General features: G+C 39.5%; 1 protein-coding gene across 1 annotated transcript in view; it reads right to left on the bottom strand.

Moving 5' to 3' along the window:
* Positions 1-11,653: 11,653 nt before the first annotated feature.
* LOC124551031 overlaps positions 11,654-22,134 on the bottom strand; it is a 31,809-nt gene continuing 21,328 nt past the window's right edge. Inside the window, exons 3-7 of the mRNA XM_047125883.1 lie at positions 20,808-20,860; positions 19,756-19,791; positions 18,461-18,587; positions 17,533-17,615; positions 11,654-11,974 (exon numbers count right to left, since the gene is read on the bottom strand). Of these exons, the coding sequence (XP_046981839.1) occupies positions 11,927-11,974; positions 17,533-17,615; positions 18,461-18,587; positions 19,756-19,791; positions 20,808-20,860 (347 nt within the window). The 3' untranslated portion in view covers positions 11,654-11,926. The remainder of the gene's footprint in view (positions 11,975-17,532; positions 17,616-18,460; positions 18,588-19,755; positions 19,792-20,807; positions 20,861-22,134) is intronic.

Genomic DNA, 22,134 nt, shown 5'->3' with positions numbered 1-22,134 from the left:
GAAAGAGGCAGAAGAGGCTCGGCGACCTTCCCTCCACTCGCTGAATCTGGAAACTTATAATGCCCACTTTACTACGCGGGAACTCGAACGTGCGCTTGCACTGTCCCGGTTTTCTGCTCTGGGGCCAGATGCCATTCACGTTCAGATGCTGGCACACCTTTCTCCGGTGGGCAAAAGCTTCCTTCTTCGTACCTACAATCGCGTCTGGACCGAAGGTCAGGTCCCCATGTGTTGGCGTGACGCCGTCGTTGTTCCTATATCCAAACCCGGGAAGGATAGACACCTTCCTTCTAGTTACCGACCCATTTCTCTTACAAGCTGTCTCTGTAAGGTGATGGAGCGCATGGTTCATGCTCGGTTAGTTTGGATTCTTGAATCTCGACGGCTACTTACAAATGTCCAATGCGGCTTTCGTCGCCGCCGCTCCGCTGTTGACCACCTTGTGACCTTGTCGACATTCATCATGAACAACTTTTTGCGAAGGCGCCAAACGGTAGCCGTGTTCTTCGATTTGGAGAAGGCTTATGATACCTGTTGGAGAGGAGGTATCCTCCTCACTATGCACAGGTGGGGCCTACGCGGTCGCCTGCCCCTTTTTATTGATTCCCTTTTAACGGATCGAAAGTTTAGGGTACGTGTGGGTTCCGTATTGTCCGACGTATTCCTCCAGGAGAACGGAGTGCCTCAGGGCTCCGTCTTGAGCGTAGCCCTTTTTGCCATCGCGATCAATCCAATTATGGATTGCATTCCACCTAATGTCTCAGGCTCTCTCTTTGTCGATGACTTCGCGATCTACTGCAGTGCCCAGAGAACATGCCTCCTGGAGCGCTGCCTTCAGCGTTGTCTAGACAGCCTATACCCATGGAGCGTGGCAAATGGCTTCCGGTTCTCTGAAGAGAAGACGGTTTGTATCAACTTTTGGCGATATAAAGCGTTCCTTCCGCCGCCATCCTTACATCTCGGTCCCGTTGTTCTCCCATTCTTGGAAACAACTAAGCTTCTAGGGCTCACGTTGGACAGGAAAATGTGTTGGTCTCCGCATGTCTCTTATTTGGCGGCCCGTTGTACACGTTCCCTTAATGTCCTCAGAGTTCTTAGTGGTTCATCTTGGGGAGCGGATCGCACTGTCCTGCTTTGCTTGTATCCATCCATAGTCTGATCGAAGCTGGATTATGGGAGCTTCGTCTACTCATCTGCTCGGCCATCTCTCTTACGCTGTCTCAACTCCATCCACCATCGGGGGTTACGTCTTGCGACCGGAGCCTTCTACACTAGTCCTGTAGAGAGTCTTTATGCTGAAGCTGCCGAATTACCGTTGACCTACCGGCGCGACGTACTGCTGTGTCGGTATGCCTGCCGGCTGTTGTCTATGCCCGACCACCCCTCTTACCAGTCCTTCTTCGCCGATTCTCTCGACCGTCAGTACGGGTTGTATGTGTCTGCCCTGCTGCCCCCCGGAGTCCGCTTCCGTCGCCTGCTTCGACAATTGGATTTTGCCCTCCCTACCACCTTCAGAGAGGGTGAGAGCCTGACACCACCTTGGCTCCAGGCTCCGGTTTATGTTTATCTCGACCTCAGCTCACTCCTGAAGGAGGGTACTCCGGCTGCAGTGTATTGCTCATGGTTTGTCGAACTTCGTGCCCGACTTGGCGGTCACACCTTTATTTACACCGATGGCTCCAAAACTGACGATGGTGTCAGCTGTGCCCTTGTCGTCGGGGCCGCCACCTTTAAATATTGGCTCCGCGACCAATGTTCCAGCTTTACGGCCGAGCTTTTTGCTCTCCATCAGGCCGTTCAGTATGCCCGCCGCCACCGTCATTCATCGTATGTACTCTGCTCTGACTCACTCAGTGCTCTTCAGAGCCTTGGAGCTCCCTATCCCGTCTATCCCTTGGTTCAATGGATACAGCAGTCCCTCCATTCTTTCGCTGATAATGGTTCTCCTGTCAGTTTTCTGTGGGTTCCCGGACATGTAGGAGTGCCTGGGAATGAGGCTGCGGATGGTGCAGCGAAGGCTGCAGTCCTCCTGCCTCGGCCAGCCTCCCATTGTGTCCCATCATCTGACGTTCGTGGGGATGTTTGTAAGAGGCTTGTGTCGTTGTGGTGGGATGCTTGGTCATCCCTCCAAGGAAACAAGCTCCGGGCAGTAAAACCGTTCCCAACTGCTTGGACAACCTCCTCCCGACCATCTCGGCGAGAGGAGGTCCTTCTGACCAGGTTGCGGATTGGGCATTGCCGGTTTAGCCACCGCTACCTGCTCTCCGGTGACCCAGCCCCGCAGTGCCCTTGTGGTCAGGCATTAACAGTGCGCCATGTTTTATTGTCGTGTCCCCGCTTTAGTCAATCTCGTGTTGTCCTGTCCCTTCCATCTACTTTACCAGATATTTTAGCTGATGACGCTCGAGCAGCTTCTCGTGTTCTGCGTTTTATAACTTTGACTGGCTTGTCCGAAGACATCTAACTTTTTACTTATTTTATCTGCATCTTTGTCAAGCCTTTCTGGTGTCCCCCCCCCCTCCTCCCCTAGAGTATTACTAGATTCCATGTGCTCTAATAACTGTGACTGGGCGCTTATGACCTCAGTAGTTGAGCGCCCTTAAACCCCACAACAACAAAAAACATACATTGCGGCGGGCGCCACCTCCACGGAGTAAGATCTCCTCTCTCGAAAGGGCAGCAGTCCGGTCAATTAGAGAAGATGAAGATCTGATAATTCTACCAGCGGGCAAAGGCAACGCAATGGTTCTTCTGTCACGGAATGACTATCTGGGAAAGATGGATCACTTACTTGAGGACTCAGCATCCCGAAGATTGCAGGACGACCCAACTGAAAGGATAAAACGGAAAACGCTTTTACCTGACGATGTTTTCAAAAACTTCGTCCTGGTGCTGCTGTTCCTCAGAGATTATACGGTCTGCCCAAGATTCATAAGCAAGGGGTTCCGCTTCGTCCGATCGTGAGTAATTTGGGTGCTCCTACCTACAATCTAGCCAAGTATTTAGCATCTGTTCTTGGCCGTCACGTCGGTAAATGCGAACATCACATTCCCAATTCTATGGCGTTTATTCAGAGATTGAAGTCCTTGTCTCTTAGTCCCTGCGATTTGCTTGTGAGCTTTGATGTCGTGTCGCTTTTTACCCGGGTTCCTCTGGAAGAATCCTTGCAATTAATTGGTGAGAAACTGGATGAGGAAACAACCAGGCTTTGTCGCGACATTCTGACGTCGACGTACTTTTTATTCAATGACAAATATTTTGAACAGACTGACGGAGTGGCTATGGGGAGCCCATTGTCCCCAATAGTCGCCAACCTTTTTATGGAAGATTTGGAGGACATGGCGCTGAAGAAGGCGTCCTTCAAACCAACCTGTTCCTGGAGGTACGTTGACGATACGTTTATGGTGTGGCCTCATGGGAGAGAAGCTCTTGATCGCCTCCTAGACCATTTTAATTCCCTGCATCCTAGCATCAAGTTTACCATGGAGGTGGAAAGTGATGGCAAGCTTCCGTTTCTGGATGTTCTGATGTACAGAATAAATGATGGGACACTGGGACACAGTGTTTATGGAAAGCCTACGCACACGGAGCGTTACCTGCATGCTTCTAGCTGTCATCCATCGTTCCAACGTATGGGGGTCCTGTGGACATTGGTGAGAAGAGCTTATGCCATTTCAGATGGAGAAAGCTTGACACAGGAATTGGACCATCGGAAGTTTGTGTTCAAGCAGAATGGCTATACAGATAAATAGATCCATTGTGCTTTCCAGTTTGGACCTTCGCCTGAACCACCAGAAGATACCTGCAAATCAGTGGCTTTTCTACCTCTTGCTGGGAGCATTTCCTCGAAAATAGGAAGAATTCTAAAAAGATATCATATCAGAAGCATTTTTCGTCCGCCAGCCAAGATTAGAGCGCTTCTTGGCTCAGTTAAGGTTGACTTGGGTTTGAGGAAGTCCGGTGTGTACAAGATCCCTTGCTACTGTGGTCAGACAATCCGGACCATTCAGGACCGATGTGTTGAGCACCAGTGCCACACATAGTTGCGTCAGCCTTAGAAATCTGCAGTGGTGGTGTGGTGTCACCGCCAGACACCACACTAGCTGGGTGGTAGCCTTTAAATCGGCCGCGGTCCATTAGTATACGTCGGACCCGCGTGTCGCCACTGTCAGTGATTGCAGACCGAGCGCCGACACACAGCAGGTCTAGAGAGACGTCCTAGCACTCGCCCCAGTTGTACAGCCGACGTTGCTAGGAATGGTTCACTGACAATTACGCTCTCATTTGCCGAGACGATAGTTAGCATAGCCTTCAGCTACGTCATTTGCTACGACCTAGCAAGGCGCCATTACCAGTTTATATTGAGATTGTAATTATGTACCGTCAAGAGCGATGTACACCAATTATGGATTAAAGTTAAGTATTCCAGCAGCAACGTACCTTATTGGCTATCTTAATTACATTGTCCTGTTCCAGACCTCACGCCAGTTCGCGTGAGCTTTAACGCGTGCCTTTCGGCTTCCTCCAAACCCCGTGAATTGGCACCTGCCAATTCACAACAGGTGGAACACTGTCTTACCGACGGACATAGAATGCTGAATGACGAAACACAAATTGTTGCTCCTGCATCTTGCTATTGGGACTGTGTTTTTAAAAGAATCCATAGAGATTCGATTATCTGGTAATCATATTAATAGAGACAAGGGTTACCTTTTAAGTAAGACTCGGAGCTCGGTGTTATCAGACATTAAAAACAACGGTCTGTTTTTCGATCATTGGAATAATTTTTAATTTTTGATAGCTGTATCTCGATTTCGCATGTTTCCACCACTGGGGCGCTGTATGTTTACTTGCGCTAGAGGGCAGTTACGGCACCTTCTGCGGCCTATATAGGGGCTGCCGCTTGTGCTGAGAAGTCCCCTCTCCCCAGGGCCACCTTTTTCCTCTCCCGTCCTTCTCCCTAAAGCAGATTTTCCTCCTCCCCCCCCCCCCCGCCCCCCCGAGTCCCTGGACCTATCCTTGCCTCTTTGCCTCCCACGTCCCTCCCTAGCTGGCCCTCTCTGGCACACACCCCACCCATCCCCCCTCTCTTCCCCTCCCTCCCTTTTTCCCTTCTCCCTCATCTCCTTGCGCCTGGCAGATCCTCCGTTTTGATCATCATCAGTGTGCCACGCCAGTGTTGTGTTTAGTGCTGTTTCACCTGTGTGTTGAGAGCTGTGATTTTAATTGTGTGCTGGCCGTGTACTTAGTGTTACTGTCGGTGTTTGTTATGTGCTATGCCATCCATTGATACTTTTATGCTCCGGTCATTCTGCGCCTTGTTTCTATTAATTGTCCCAGTGTTTGGTTTTTTTCGTGTGTGCTACTTTTTTATGGTTTTTATCTCAATTTTACAGTCGTCTCCTTTTTGTCTATTGTCTTCCATGATGTTCCTCCTTTTTTGTATCTATGTTCACCATGTTTTCTCCTTTATTATTTTTTAAATTTCTTCTATTGTTTGTTCTCTGCCTTTTGGATGAAGAGCAGTGCATATGCCGCTGCAAGCCCACCCCGATGGGGAATTGAAATACAATAAAGGAAAGAAAAAAAAAACACTGCGAACTCAGTTGTTGCGAGATCGTGTACCAGCACTCTCACCTGAAGATGGTGGCCAGGTGGACTGCTGAAATATTGTGTGAAGATGACGTTATGATCCGGCTGCACACCCGAGAAGAATATTATAATGTAACTCTTTAGAATTGGTTGTGAATAAATAGTTCTATTATTTAAGTTCCAAGCCTCCTCTATTCCTCATGTCAGGGCACCACATGTAGCGGTTCGCCTACTTTTGTGGTGGTGGTGGTGGTGGTTAGTGTTTAACGTCCCGTCGACAACGAGGTCATTAGAGACGGAGCGCAAGCTCGGGTTAGGGAAGGATTGGGAAGGAAATCGGCCGTGCCCTGTCAAAGGATCCATCCCGGCATTTGCCTGAAACGATTTAGGGAAATCACGGAAAACCTAAATCAGGATGGCCGGAGACGGGATTGAACCGTCGTCCTCCCGAATGCGAGTCCAGTGTGCTAACCACTGCGCCACCTCGCTCGGTCTTCCTACTTTTGTTTTTCTTCATTTGTTGTCCTCGGTGTCTATGTACTGTGTTGCTACACTGGCTGAAAAAAACAGGGTTTGTAATTTGGACACTATGTTTTACTTTCACTTTCCACCCCCCCCCCCCCCTCCCTACACACATTTAATATGGCCAATGCAATATTTTTTAACTTTCCACAAGACTCATTAATAGTTTTCAAGTGAACATACACATAATGCTACAATAGTTTACTGTTGTACATCTACGAACAGTAAAAACCTAAGCACACAGTTACAGTTTTTCAAATGAATAGAACAGTCAGTGTCATTGCTTTAACACATGGTCTATTGGTGTAACATTTATTTCACTGTTAAGTTGATGCATTGTTGTCATTCTCACCAACACAGGATTCTTGTCCGCGGACTGACTGTCTTGAGACCAAAAACTGGGCCCATATATATCCTCACAATAATAGGTACTTAAACTTCACATTATTTGAAGTTAAATTTACAGAAATTACAATTAAAACTTAACTCATTAAATTAACTGAATACATAGGAAAATTGGTTCCTTTTAACAGTTTCTTCTGCTACGAGGGTTAAGCCGAATTATTTGTTTAAATCATGAAATTAACATATATATGTAAACAATACTTTTGAGAAAACTGTTAAATATTTTAAGAATACTATTAGTTTTCCCTCCAAATGTTTATAATTAGTACAGAATTTATATTTCTTTATATGCCAACAACAGAATTTAAGTTAAGAAACAATTACTAATTTCACCCTATAATGAAAGATACTAACTAGAAATAGCTGAAATAAATTAGAAAATCATTTGCCTTCATGAAACTAAGCACAAAATTAGATCTGGTGTTATATTCATTGAAAATGATGGTCAACCTTCCTCATTTATGAAAATGCAGATTATATTTGCGTATGCCAATGGTAATTCATTGGAAGTGAAAAAACGAATTGAAGGAAGCAGATGGCAAAACAAGAGGGGAATTAAAAATATCCCAGCACGCTTCACCACAAAATGAAGGCCATTCTCACACCCTTCAAGAGCACACCCGTGCAGTTTCCTCGAACAAAAAACACTTTTGTAGTGAGACACAACATGCAGCAATTTCAGCCAAAAGAGGGAACAATGAATGTTGTTGATGACTCCATTGTCATCAAAGGGCAGCACAGGGAATGGCAGGTAGACTACAGGTTCCTCTCCAGACAATTCACTTGCAGCTACAGACTCCACCACAATGTCAAACGAACCACTATGACGTGACAGTTATCAGCTGGAAGCACCCCTACCATCAGATGCAGCATCTATTTTCACACACACAAATAGAGGTTGAGGCAACAGCAACTGTGACCCTGCAACCTAGACCCTCTCCTGTCCCACCTAACTCCAACCCAGACCAAGAGTTATGCTATGGCTGGCCCCACCAACTCCCTCTACATCTTATACAATAACACCTGTTGTGAAAGAGGGGTGAGGGTAACAACATATACTCTCTTTCATTTTCTCACTGAGAAACATTACAGTCATGCCTCGCATAGTAGCCAGCCACCCATGGCACGGCTAGTCACATGCAGCTGTGCAAAGATTACATCATCCACAGTGACTTCAGTGAACTTGCCCTCTACCCCCCTTCCAGTGCCCTGCACTCCTGGAGGAGAGGAAGGAGCACTGTGGTGACTCCACCATCAACAATCATAGCAAGGGGGAAGGATCTACTTTGGTCAGCAGTGAGTGCACCTGCAGTGATACTATCTCTGGTAGAATCAGTTCTATCTGGACAACAGTTGTGTGTGCACAGCCTCTTCTCTGTGTCACGGTGTTGGTAATTAAGAGTGTATTACCTACACTGGCTTCCTTAGATATTCAGTTAGAAGTATTCCTACTTGGATCTACTAGGTAATAGGTACCTATTATAAAGTGGTAGCGATAGATAGCATATTCTCCAAATTCTTGTTATGCTTAGTATTGAGCAGCAACAAAGAGTTTCATTCTGTGGCTTCAACATCAGTGATATTTCAATGGCTGGTATATTTTTGTTAAAATGTAAAATCTGAATATACGTTCATGTTCCAAACAAATATTTTCAAAATAAAAGATGTTTAAATGACATTGTTTTGTACTAGTCTCATTCTGAAACAATGAATGTCCCATTCAGTAACTTGAAGAAATAATTTTAATATTAAAGCAACAGATGGAATAAAACTAGTTAATTGAGATTGGACTACTGGCTATACCTATCAAAAATAAATAAATAAATAAATAAAATAAAATAAAATAAAATAAAATAAAATAAAGGTCAGAATCTGATTTGGTGTACTTTAATGGCATTTTTATACTATAGTACCACAGATGAATTTTACATCATGTCCATGCTCCATTCCATCACGTGTATCATTTTACTTATTTACACAATACTAAATAACATTTTTATAATTTCATTTTACTGAAATTATGGTTAGGCATATACCATTTTATGATCACATAAAGAGTTTCCTTTTCAGTAAAAACTAAATTTTGGAGTGTGAAAAATCATATGTAAAATGTTACCAATATGTATGTGTCCCATTCTATTACACAGAATGGCCTATGCACTACTTTGAAAACTGTTGTTCTAAGAAATTAACTGTTGGAAACAGATTAAATGCAGCTAAAATCTAGATTAGAAATGAAATCAGGATATCATGGAAAGCTATAAGAAGACCATTTTACATCAATGGAAAAAGATGGTGACAGGGATAATTACATTACAAAATATATTGTAAAATTCTAAGCAGGGTCATCAGAGCACAAAATTTATGTACTTTCAAGATAAAAATAGCTTCTCCCAGCACCTAGATTAAAAACTATTTGAAACATAGTAAACTTTAGACAGGAAAAAGAAATCAAGAAAATGAGGGAATTTCTTTAGAAGTAGATAGTGGACTGATCAAAGGTAGCCCTAAAATCGCTTAACATCCAATAAAAGCATTCCAAAATAAGCTTGACAAAATGACAGGAAACAGTATGTATCAATTCCATGTCAATTGCGTAACAACAGGCACACAGAATTTGAAGCAGTTACTAATAGTGCATAGAAGGTTTGAGTTTTAGTTTTTATGTTTTTGGTATACATAAATAATCTTCCACTTGCAGTTTCAGAAGATATATATTTTAAATTTTTGCAGATGATAAAAGAATAGGGAAAAAAATAGTACCAGTCGCCTTATGGAAAAGGCATCTAATGAAATACTTGAAAACTTCAAGAGATGGTTCATGGCAAATGGATTTTCACTGAATTTTTACAAGACGCAGTAGTACAGTCCTGTACATCTCACAGAACTTGAGAAACTATAGAAATATTTTTGAAATTGTGAAATTCAAGACAAAGTGTTAAGAGTTTTGGACTACAGATAGTTCATATCTTCAACTGCAAAATCAACTGCCTAGAATTAATGAAGTGCCTAGAGCTGACTATGTTTGCATCAAGCATGATTAATACTATAGGCAATTTAAAAAATGACGAAAGTAGTTTGTTCTGTGTATTTCCTCTCACTACTGATTTATGGAGTCATCTGGAAAAACATGATGTACAGAAGGAAAATTTTCAGAATACAGTGCGATGTTGTAAGAATTATGTCTGGTGTTAATTCTAAAACATCCTGCAGAGACTATTTCACAATACATATATTTGTCAATATCCATTGTGATTAACAATATTTCTCTTTTCACAAACAAATAGTGAAAAGCCTGAATATAGCACTAGGGCCAAAAAACCAACTCTACAAATATGTTAAGGGATTAGTATTAGACCAGAAAGGGGGCAGATATGTCGTACTCATGTGAGGAACAGTTTACCAGAGCACATTAAATGTTGTGTAGTGATGTGGTCTGGCTTATGACCAAACTAAAGAACTTCTACTCCACTGGAAGTTATGTGCGCAGAAACTCTTAAATTTAATGTTTCAAGTTAGTTTAGTATTATAAGTAGCACTACAGCACAGTTATGTAATGTCATTTCAATGTATTTCACTTAAATTAGATTAAATACACTTCCCTGACTTCTTTCCACACCCCAGAGACCACTCACTGTGGGATCCATGAAATAGTACTAATGTGATGAAATGGAAAAAAAGTAACAACTCAGATCAGTCAACTCATATAAATACCAGAGTGTAACAGTTTGTGGTGATATCAAATGGAAGAATCACTTAGGCTCACTCATGGGTAAAGCTGGTGGCAGACTCCAAGTTACTGCGAAAATTTAATCTGTCTGCCAAGAAGACTACTCCAAACACTTTCACCCATCTTAGAATATTGCCTAAGTATTTGGGACCCAATTCAAATACTATGAACGGGATATTTAATGCACACAAATATGGGTAGCACAAAGGATCATAGATATGTTTCAGTCATGTGAGACCATAATAGCACTAAAGAAACATGAAGTGGGAGATATTTGAAGATAAAAGCCTACCTACAAAGTTTTGAAAACCAGTGTTAGTGAGGAATCTAAAAACTTGCTAAAACTTTCTATGTGTAAATGTGCACAGAAGCATTTAAAGTCTTTTTTCTAACATTTGATAAATGAGTGGAACAGGGAGGAGTGTTAATATGTGATACAATAGAAAATACCATTTGTCATACGATTCACAGTAATAGGCAGAGTGTGCATGTTGATGTCAATGTAGAAGTTCTTGGGTTATTTAAACTTGCTTCAGTCCATTTAAAATTTTAATATTTGTCCTGTCATACATTCTTCATATTACTCTTACAAAATACTGTAAAAGACCCTCATCGAGAAAGACATGAGAAATAATTTGGTTCTTTTACCTTCAATATGCAATGATTTTTGTCATGCTTACATCCAATCTCAAAAATTGCTGTAGTACGCATACAAAAATATTCACGTGTCTTCCTGACAATAAAATAATATAGGCAAATCTCACACAAAAAGTACTCTGTGTTAAGCACATTGTAACTAGTAGGTAACTATTATAAAATGGTTGCATTAGTACGTTTGGTGTTAATCCCATTTTACAGTATTTGGAAACTGCTGTAGAGATATCATTAAAATTTTTGGCTTTAAAGTGAGATTCAACGCTTCTGCAAATTATCAGTGCAGTGGATTGGGCCTGGCACACACAAATGGTGAGGAGAATGATTGACAACCATTGAAATTGCATTGGACAACAGTATGATGTATATTTTGTTGGATATTCAAAGATGTGTGAACCAAGTACTGCAACTGATTCCTAAAGAACTCTTTAGGAGATTTGCAATAGTTTTATGAATGTTTCTCAAAGTTTATTGCTGCCAATGGAGATTACGTTGAAGGCAAACATGTGCATTTTGATTGTGTCCCCCATTATTTATACATGTGCTGAATATTTCAGCTGGATATTTTTCTAGTTTCATTGCAAGTTGAGTCATCAGACAAACGTGTGTTTCCAAGTCATCATTATAAGTATTTAATGGCAGTTATTTCTTAGATATTTGTACGTTCAACAAATGTGTAGGAAACCATATTACTAGATATTTGTGTGTTAATATTTAAAAATTAATTATAGATGAGCTCTAAAAACTGAATTCCTCAAAGCAAGTGACTCTATTGTTCATTTATTACTTTTTTACAATGTAGATACATGTAAGCATGAATTGCTTATATAAAATAGACGTATTTGATAGAGAATTACATTTTTGGTCTCGTGTAATATTACATCAGCACTTATCAAAATATTTAGACAAAAATTTGCTGTCTTTTAATCTTCATCCAGTCACATTTTCTTTGAAGATTCTTTCTCCATATTTCGGGACACAAAATTTTTCTCTGTCCATGTACTCACTGCATAATAAAGGACACTATCCATCAAGTTTTTGTAATACTTTGTCAATTCTGGCAAATGATTCCTGGAAAAACAACAACAAAATTAAAATGTGCGTAGCACTAATGTTAAATTTAAAGACTTTTGTTTCCTTTCTTTCTCTCTTTATATGACTAAAAGATCAACATATCTGATCACTTTTGTTCATTATTGAACTCAAATTTCATTAGACTTATTTGCTATTATCTTCTATGAATACCTGTATCACCGCTATTCCCTTCTATTGTAGCAAAAAGTATAGTGAATATTATACATTAAGCTTAAAAATATTTCAAGATTTTAAACATGGCTGCAGCAGCAACTGTTAAAATTCTTCACAATAAAGGATGGCAGCCAAAAACAGTTGCAGGATAGAATTTTTTTTTTTTTATTAAATTCTTGACCAAGGTTTCGGTACATATAAATATACCTTCATCAGAAGTACATTTCCTGAATAGAAAGACACATACATTAGAAAAGCCATATCAACGAAAGTGAGAAACAGAAGCTTAAATAACGGTGAAATTGCTAAAGTAATACAGGCACGCAATCTTTAGTACTTACTAAAATTACATCATGCACTGGAGAATAATGAAACAATTATGCCAAAAGGCGTCGTCAGTAATTAAAATATCATCTCCATTTGTACGACATGTGTAATGGGTACAGGATCAAAGCGAACAGTTTAACAATGTTACTTCGCCTATGAACTGTTGAGACACGAGTGTGAAGGCACTAAGGTAGATTGTTTCGCCGAGAGAGGGCACTTGCATGTGCCAGACTCGCGCATATTACAATCCATAAATACATACATAAGCGCATCAAAATTATTAAAGGTTGTGTTAATTCAAACTTTGTCTTAATAAATAAAGCGTATCACGCCAATTAAAGACATTTATGTAAACTATAAATATAGAACCAAATTTATCTGTGTCCTAGTGTCAAACGGATAAAGCTTGCGCTTGGAACATCTAACGAGAGAGGGCACTACTGTAATGCGCGAGAGTCTCACGTAATGTAGGCAGTGAAATACATACTAGCGAAACAACCAAAATGTTCTAATAAAACGAAACCATCTGTCTGTATGAATAAAACATAGTAGTCATTTAACCACACATACACATTGAAATTCATAATTAACAAACATCACAATATGTAGATCCCAACAAGATAGGAAAAGCGCATTTCACCGACATCATCAAGCAAGAAAATAACTCCTAGTCAGCCAGACTATATTACATTAAGGCAATGAGGGGTTTGAAACTGTCTAAAAAATTTTTGTTTCGAAGCTGCACCTGTTCATTAAGAACAAAACCATCTTTTAGAGACAGATGCTTGAAAATCTCTAATTCTTCGAGCAAGTCTAGTTTGTCACCTTTATCAGCTTCATGAAGCAGCTCTATATTAGAGAAAATTATAAAGATTTGTTATCAGAAAAGACCTGACAATTTTTTTTTTTTTTTTTTTTTTTTTTTTTTTTGTGTATTATCCTTGATTCTTTCTTGTTTTCCAGGTCATGAGAGTTTTGTGTTGACCAGATATGAATACTGCATGTGTTGCAATAAAACCATAAAAAACTTGGACTGTGTGCCAGATATTTCCCAGAAAAGCATTATCATCAATAGAAGCTTGTCATACTCATCTCAAAAAGTTCATATAGTTTTCAGAGCCAGCTGGTACATATTTTTCTGATCCATTTTGTGTGGTACATAGGGCATTTTGTTACCTTCAAAAAGGACAAAATAACACAAGCTCAGACCTGCAAGTTCTGATCTGCAGTTGATATATCTTGAATGATTGTCCAGGGATCAGCCCTGCCATACATAACATATCCTCTTTTTTTCTTCATATTACTTTGTTCATAGCATTTTTAATTGCTATGTGGTGTATGACATCAACTCTCCTTTAAACCTTGAAAGCCTACAATTTCAAAACCTTTCTTCATAGATTTGGCTCCTCCTAGCACCTACACTAGATGGTTGCCTGCATTGTCATCATTCAACTACATCTACAAAAAGGAATACATCATGATTCATGGAAAATAAAGGTTAAGTTTTCTGTGCTTGGCACAGTATCTTCCCACAGACTGGCATGTACAATGCTTGTGTAGAAGACAGTAATACAATGCTAGATAAACTTTGATCATCAGGCAGAATTGGCAAAAAGACCAAAGAGTTTTGACATTCTTGCCACTTTCACAGCTGAAATTTGCACTGGATTTTTCATCAAAATTCCTCATTTCAGCAACAGGGCTCTATAAAGCATGTAGAATGAAATAATTAGAAATGTATTTTATAAGATTTAGAAATGATTGTAGTAATTGGGTTGTGTGCAAAAGGGCACATAATTCAGCAATTTCATTTTGTATTATTTCTTTAGATATCATCTCTTCTGTGACTGCTGCAGTGTCTTTATACGAAATCTGTTCAAACAATGATGGAACATTCATAATTTTACGCTAATGGTGAGTTGAAGCAAAATGCAGTTGGCATCCCTGCAATGCCTGTGTTTAATGTGCAGTTGCTAGAAGTTTTATTGGCGTATGTCTGTTATTTTTCAGTGCTGTATTGAGTAGAACATTGTGTTGCACAGCTTGCAAATTTTGAGATGGCAGGGTTAGAGGAGCAATGCATCTACATTAAATTTTGTGTGAAACTCAAGTAAACCTTTACACAGACACACCAAATGATGCAGGAAGCCAATGGTGATGAGTGCTTAAGCCATAATTATTGCTATGAATGGTTCACAAGTTTTAAAAATGGCTAGATGGAAGTTAAAGATGATCCTCAATCAGGACATCCTATGATGACTACCAATGATGTTTCTGTCAGGTATGTCAATGAAATTGTGCATTCCAACTGAAGACTGATTGTCTGAGAGATTGCAGAAGAATGAAACATCTCAGTTGGATCGTGTAATGAAATCCTGATCACCATCTTGGAATGCACCCTCTTACCACCAAGTTTGCCCCAGGGCTCATGAGTCAAAATCAGAATGACCTTCACCTCGCAATCAGTGAAGAGCTTTTGGTTAGCGCAAATGAAAATGAGATGTTCCACTAGAGAATCTTAACCGATAACCTGGTCCTGCAGATTTTTTTTTATTTCCAAAGTTGAAAGCCCCATTGAAAAGATGATTTGCAACAATAGACAAGATAAAAGAAAATTCATAGACGATGCTATGTGCGATCTAGCAAGAGGTGTACCAAGACTGCTTCCAGAAGTGGAAAAGGTATTGCGACTGGTGTATCAATTGTGGAGGAGAGTATTTCAAAGGAGGCCACGTATAATAATTAAAAGGTATGCGCGGAAAAATTTTGTGGACAGAGTTCCAGAGTTTTTTGAACAGACCTCATATATTTACAGAGAACACTGCTTTGTGTAATGTTGTTGCTTTCCTGGCTGTGATATGCAATTACGATTTAACTCCTGCTGTTTCTACCATATCGATTTATTAGTCTGTAGAGAGTTTTTAAGCTGCATAAAGTATTGTCTCCTGTTACATATACATAATATGTTGTATCTGTTTCAATACAGGTCACATAAGCAAGCACATAATTGCATAAACACTGATAGAGGGAACGACACATTTTGTTTGAACATAGATTAAGTTATCAGTGATCACATGATTGGATCATATCTCCTGAGCCACAGGAAGCTTTTGAAAGTCAGGAACAGCAAGGACACTCACTGCACATACGCCTTAAGTTCAAGATAATACATTGTTTCTGTGTATGTACAACTGCTTGTCATTCAAGCACATTCTGCCTTTTGTCATAATGTTAAGGTCTTCTGTAACAATTACTGTGTACGGACATCTGGTTTCCATTTGCCCGAAGTGGGTGTTTTGCATTACAGTACTATCATGGATTAGTAGCATAGACTTCAGCATTCCTGAAAGTAATTGCAGTGTTTGTGATGCATATAGTGCTTTGCAAAATGGAAGTGTTTGCAGAAATGCAAGGCCTCCATTTCATGTATGATGAGAAACTGGTAATACACATGAAGCTTGGCACCTGTACTGCAGTCAGTACAGAAACAGGCATCAACCGCAGCCTTGCATATTTCAATCATTTTACCATATTGGGAGACGGGTCCCTTAGATCCAGTGCATTTTGTGGGCCACCAACAGGGTGCTCAGAGAGTCAGTGTGGAAGAGGAGGCACTTGCACATGTGGAAGAAAAGCCATCAGCAAATATATGTACCACCACTCATCTCATGGATACATCTCAAAATAATGTGTACCATTTGCTATGTGACAACAAGTTACACCCCTATCATGAATAGTGAGTCCAGTGCTTTATGTGTGGAGGATTTATGAGTGAGGTCAGTTTTGTGAATACATTATGAGAAAGAGGCCAATTTTCTATGCAACATGCTGTTCACGTACAGTTCACTAGAGATGGTTTCTTTAATTGTCTTTACTGACCCATCTTTTTCAAGCTTGGGCTGACATTACCTGTAATTGTGTGATCGGACCAGACCACCATGTTTGAATGGAGTGAGGTATAGGGTCTCCACTGAACAAGTTCCTCCACAGCTATTACAGGCTGTACTACTTAATGCGTGTCATCAGGTGTGGATGCAAGTAGAAGGAACATCTGCACTCTTTTCTGTGCAAGTATGTGATAAATTCAATGGCACATACCCTTTGCAGAAGTGGAGATTCAACGGCATGGCAAACTTGCTCTCCTAATATGATGTTTCTCTATTTTCTTTTTACTGGGGGGGGGGGGGGGGGAGGGTTGGCATTTCAAAAGCCTTATTTACAGTAAACCATTCATGGTGAAGAAACACTTCTTGCTACCAGAATGTTTGCAGCATATAATGAGGTATAGCCAAGGTGTAGCATACTTGATAAAGCGTGCCAGAATTTTCTACGAAGATATTATGCTTGTTTCAGTGTGGTGGTTGACATTTTCATTGCCCTCTGTAGTGTACAGCAATGTTGAGCAAACAGTACATTATCTTTACTGAAATAAGGTGTGTGTGCATTGATTCCCCTTGTTTTTCCTACATTGAAAAACCTTTACAGGCTCAGGATTACTTCCGAGATCATGAAATCCTATTACAGAGTTGTTGTCTTTCATTCAACTACTCCATCAGCTCCTCCAGTTTCTATGTAACCTTTTGAATTACCTTGTGTTCTTCATAATTGCTATACACATTCTCTTAGGAAGAATGGAGAAAGAAGTTATTTATTTATAGCTAAATTAATAATAACAAATTTACAAATTCATCAACAGTAAAGAAAGCCAGAATTATATTGCCTTTCTGATTACTAATTTTCAGCTGTCTGATCTGACTTGGTAACATGGACACTGGCAACTGATTGTCAACAAAAGACACTTTCCTGTTTACTGTCAAAATTTTGATGCAACCATAACAAGCATTATTAGGAAGCCAGCCTCTAAGACATATGGTATGGGTTGCAACACAGGCTAGGTGAATATATCACGCTCTTAAAATTTATAAATGGGTAGAGTTTACTTTACTGTGAAATGGAACTTGTATGTGTGTATGTATTCAGATTTTTATTTTTATAAATAGTCCATTTCTCACAGGTGTTGTGCATACTAAGAAAACAGTCAAATCAGTCCTTACCTCATAGCCTTTAGCCATCATACCCTTTATCAAGCAGCCAACAGTCATGGGACCACACTCACAGTAGCCATTGCAGCCAGTAACTGGAACAATGAGAGGTGAGGTGTTACTTAAAATGTCTTTGAACTAAACACGTCTCATGTACAAAATCACACAATGAGAAAAGTACTGAGGAATAAAATGTGTCAAATTGTATGACACAGGATGCGGCAAGCAATTTTCATTGGTCTTTTGATTTGTTTGGCAACTCCCCACATGGGTCTGATACAAGTTAATGCCTTTACTTTTATTTTATTTTTGGACTCCATATTACTTATGGTTTTTTTTTTAAAAAAAAATCCCAGTCAGCCTCTTGCTTGGCCTTTCTTCACAGTTAATGCTCCTTCTAGAATGTTTATAAAGACTTGGTTGTGGTGTAGTATGTATCCAGACCAATCACACCACCATTATTTCATTTTTGTCTTGAATGTTCTTGCCTCATCATATCTTTGAATGACTTGCTGGTTGTTGCTTTCTGTATGCATGTGTTGGTGGTGGTGGTGGTGGTGGTGGTGGTGGTGGTGGGGTTTGGGGGGGGGGGGGAGGGTGGGGGGGGGAGGAATGGGGGTTAAAATTGCTGAGGGAGACCAAGTCAGGTTGAGTGGGATGATATAGGTTGCAGTAGATACGGAAACATGATGAGGCTTGCACAATGTGGATGGGTATGGAGAGCTGCAACAAATTAGCTTTTGGTCAGAGAACAGCAGCAGTGGCAGCAGTGGCGGCAGCAGCAGCAGCAGCAGCAGCAACAACAACAACAACCAAGTATAAAATAAAATTGTACAAACTGGAACTTTGTTAAAGTCATGGCTGTGACTAATGAAAAATCACCTCTGAGTAATAGAATTACAATTTTATGTTACAAGAAATGATGTGTTTGAAACCTTACCTGTTTTGCCACATTCATCTGCCACTGCCAAAGCAGCACTCTTTTCATCAGGCTTGTCCTTAAGGTGTTCACAGTTGTTTATCATTTGTTTGGTGTTAGCAGCATCATACTGTCCATCTGCAGAGAGCTGTTGTGGCAGAGAATGGGTGTGAGTCAAGGAAGACATATGATGCCAGATAGCAATGGTGAGGAAATTTGTTACCATTTATGCAGAAGGGAGAAAACTTGTCAATTTAGTCTTATGTGGTCTAACAGGACGCTGTGGAATGCACATGATGCATCTTCAGCAGTCACACTAGGCATTTCAAATTCAGGGTAATGACATCATGTCTTGTAACACAAACTTATTATCATCTGATCATGGTACACCAAACACACCAAAAATTATATTTTTCCTGAAAATATTCATTTCTTTAACATAAGATTGATGACTAGTGGTGATCTGCTTAAACTATATAGACCATTCTTCATGAACTCTCTCACTGAGTAGTAATATTCCTGTATCAGAGTATCATGTACATTCTCACACAATAGACCTAGCATCATGTTGAGAATGTTTTTATCTTTTAGAATGCTGATACTTCCTATTTCCACATGTAGGGCAGTCTGTGCAAGTAATTTTAATCAACAGACTGGAAGCATAAAGTCATCTTTATTCCTTGTGTTGTGGGAATGTCGAAATATTCTTTTCCATGACCAATAATTCTCATTTACCATATAAAAATATTAGTATCTCACAAGTGAATAGGGAGGGATGTGAAAAGTTCCAGGTTTTTAAATAATTGATGATATGATTAAATTCTGATGTGAAGAACAGATTTCTGACAACTTTTTTCTAGAGTTTCAGTGTAAGCGGTATGTTACTAGGATTTCCCCAACTGATTATTATCTAGAAAAATATGTATAATGTAATTATTAAATATGTCACTCATGCTCATCTTAATTTCTTCTAAATACCAGATAATCTGTTGATATATGCAGACTGAAACCAATACTACACATGAAAAAATGGAAAAAAAGAATAAACTATTTTCATAATTTAGTAGCTTCATAAATCACAATATTGAATAATATTTGTCATAATGAGAGGTCTTCCAGTCCAGTGCAAAAAAATTAAGAAAAGTTACATTGCATTCTATACAGTGTCCCAGGAGAAATGTTCATTTCTGGGAATTCTGTAAATCACCAAATGTAACAATTTTTATGGACTTAAATGAAATACTAAAAGTTTGAAGATGATAAAATATATTTCTCCACAATTCACATTTAAGGTCAGCAACAATGTCTGTACTTACAAATTTCATATCCAGTGTCATACAGCCAATAAAGCACTGAAAGAGAAAATGATGTACATTAGTTACAACAGTTTTCTAAAGTTCATTTCGCAACCATCAGTTACATATCTCTATTGAAGTAAGTGTACAAAATGAAAATTAATGGCCCCAAGGTTTGGAAAGATGACTATGGGTGGGGGTATGGTGTGCTGATCCCATGCCTCCTCCTACCAAATAACTGCTGCTGACAGAGAGTGATATAGTGGCCAGTTAATACCATGTGGTCCTCTTTAAATGTTTCACAATGTTCAGTTTAGTATGAATGGATTACTGATTTGTTTTGTTATTTGTTGCTCTAGCACAAATGGAATGAAACTATAAATGTTCAGAACACATATGTGACAAAAGGGCAACTATTAACTGTAAGCCCATTGTTTTATCACCCGTGCCCTACAAATAGATGAAGACGTTGGCTGCTGTTTTTTCTGTGGTGAAAGATAATGCCTGAAATTTGGTATCCTCGGCACACTCTTGACACTGTCAATCTCGGAATACTGAATTTCCTAAAAATTACTGAGATGAAATGTGTTGTGTGTTACTCCAGCTACTATTCCATGTTCAAAATCTGTTAATTCTCACTGTGTGGCCATAATCACATCAGAAACTGTTTCACATTAATCAACTGAGTAGAAATAACAGCTCAGCCAGTGCACTGCCCTTTTATATCTTATATACATGATACTACTGCCATCTCAAAATGTGCATGCTGCTATCCCATGACATTTGTCACCTTAGCGTACTTACCTTGAATGTTAAAATGTAGTTGAAAATGAAGCAAGTATGGTGCCTTCATATGATAGCATAAGGTCAGTTATTGAATATGACAGAATGAGAACTGTAAACATGATGATGATTTCCAAGTGTAATAAAGGGTAACTGGTACAGCTAAACATAACCTTTCATCATTATATACATTGTAACACAAATCGTTTGGAGAACCCTTTACATCATGCATTTTTTTAATGACCTTCAAAACACATTCAATACAGTAAATGTGAATGAAATCTGTTTACCTTCTCTTCACTGGTGAAGGGTTGTCTGTTAGCCTTGATTCCATCCAAACTATCTGTAACACACAGCAATAATTATTATATTAGTTAATGAACAATTTCTCAATAGTCTATAGTTCATGTTTTATCTTTATTTGATTCAAGTTACCATTGTGCACCGAAAGTTTCAATTCTACAAACAACTGTGAATATAGCAAACTGGAGAAATCAACTGCCTTGTAACACTCCTTACTTAAGTCAGTCTTGCTGAAGCATGCAGATATTTTTTGCATTCAGGCTAATTAAAAATAAAAATATAATTATATCATTTCAAACTCAGTCTTTGCCAAATTAAGTATGGGCGCTTTGTTGTTTAATGTTATTAGGATATAACTGATTTACTCGGATTTTTTTGTTTAGAAGAATTGTGAAATATTCAAAGACAATTTGGTTCTAGGTTCATAAAGATAGTGATTCAACCTTCAAAAAGTGTGCTATGATTCATAATTTTATTTGCTATTTAACATTTTAGAAACTGTTGTCAAAGTAACAAAATATGTTAATGGCTTCACAAATATTCTTGCAGGTCACAAATTATGCTATTCCAAAAGACATGGGCTACATGAGGAAAAAAGAGGTTGTGGAAGGAGCCAGCTAATCATACGTCTTTTGTATAAGCCTGAATTGGAGTCTCATAATTCAGTCTGAACTACATAATATGAGAGTGCTGAGCTTAACTTGAAGAGTGTTAAGTCATTTCTTACTAAGTAGATGTTCAACAACTGTGAAAATATTTTGTTGTTGGCACAGAAGATGTATTCTTGCCCATATCAATTTTAAAATGTGTAGTCACATCAGAAGGATGTGCCTAACAAGTTTCAGTGCAATTCTGCAAATGAGCACATAAATATTTTAAAATTCGAAGTTCAGTTTCTGTCCTTGCCTAGATTTTCTGAAGTTCTAAATCTACAATAGTTTGGAAGAATTACAGGAATCTTCTAATTTTGCACTCCAACATGCAATTGCTCACTATGGAATATGCTTTGCAGTTGTTTTCATTTAATTTTTTCCATAGTAGTGGAGCCACAAACTGAGATGTTTGATCGGCAGCATACAAATGACACAAAAATTATATTCTTAATTAATTGTGCCGCTTCCGCCTTAAAGTGGCCCCGTATCCACCATGATGTGCAAGTCACGGAAGCAGGGCTGTACCGTTGGCATGGCGAGTTAGGTCCCCCCTAGAGCTATTGACAAAGTATCGACATACCGATTTATCGATAGATTTTCCAAACAATACCGAGATATATCGGTGATGTCTATTCCACCGATATATCGATAACGAAGTCGG

Source organism: Schistocerca americana, chromosome 9 (assembly GCF_021461395.2).
Source record: "Schistocerca americana isolate TAMUIC-IGC-003095 chromosome 9, iqSchAmer2.1, whole genome shotgun sequence".
NCBI classification, from domain to species: domain Eukaryota; kingdom Metazoa; phylum Arthropoda; class Insecta; order Orthoptera; family Acrididae; genus Schistocerca; species Schistocerca americana.
This window is presented reverse-complemented; position numbering and strand designations above follow the sequence as displayed.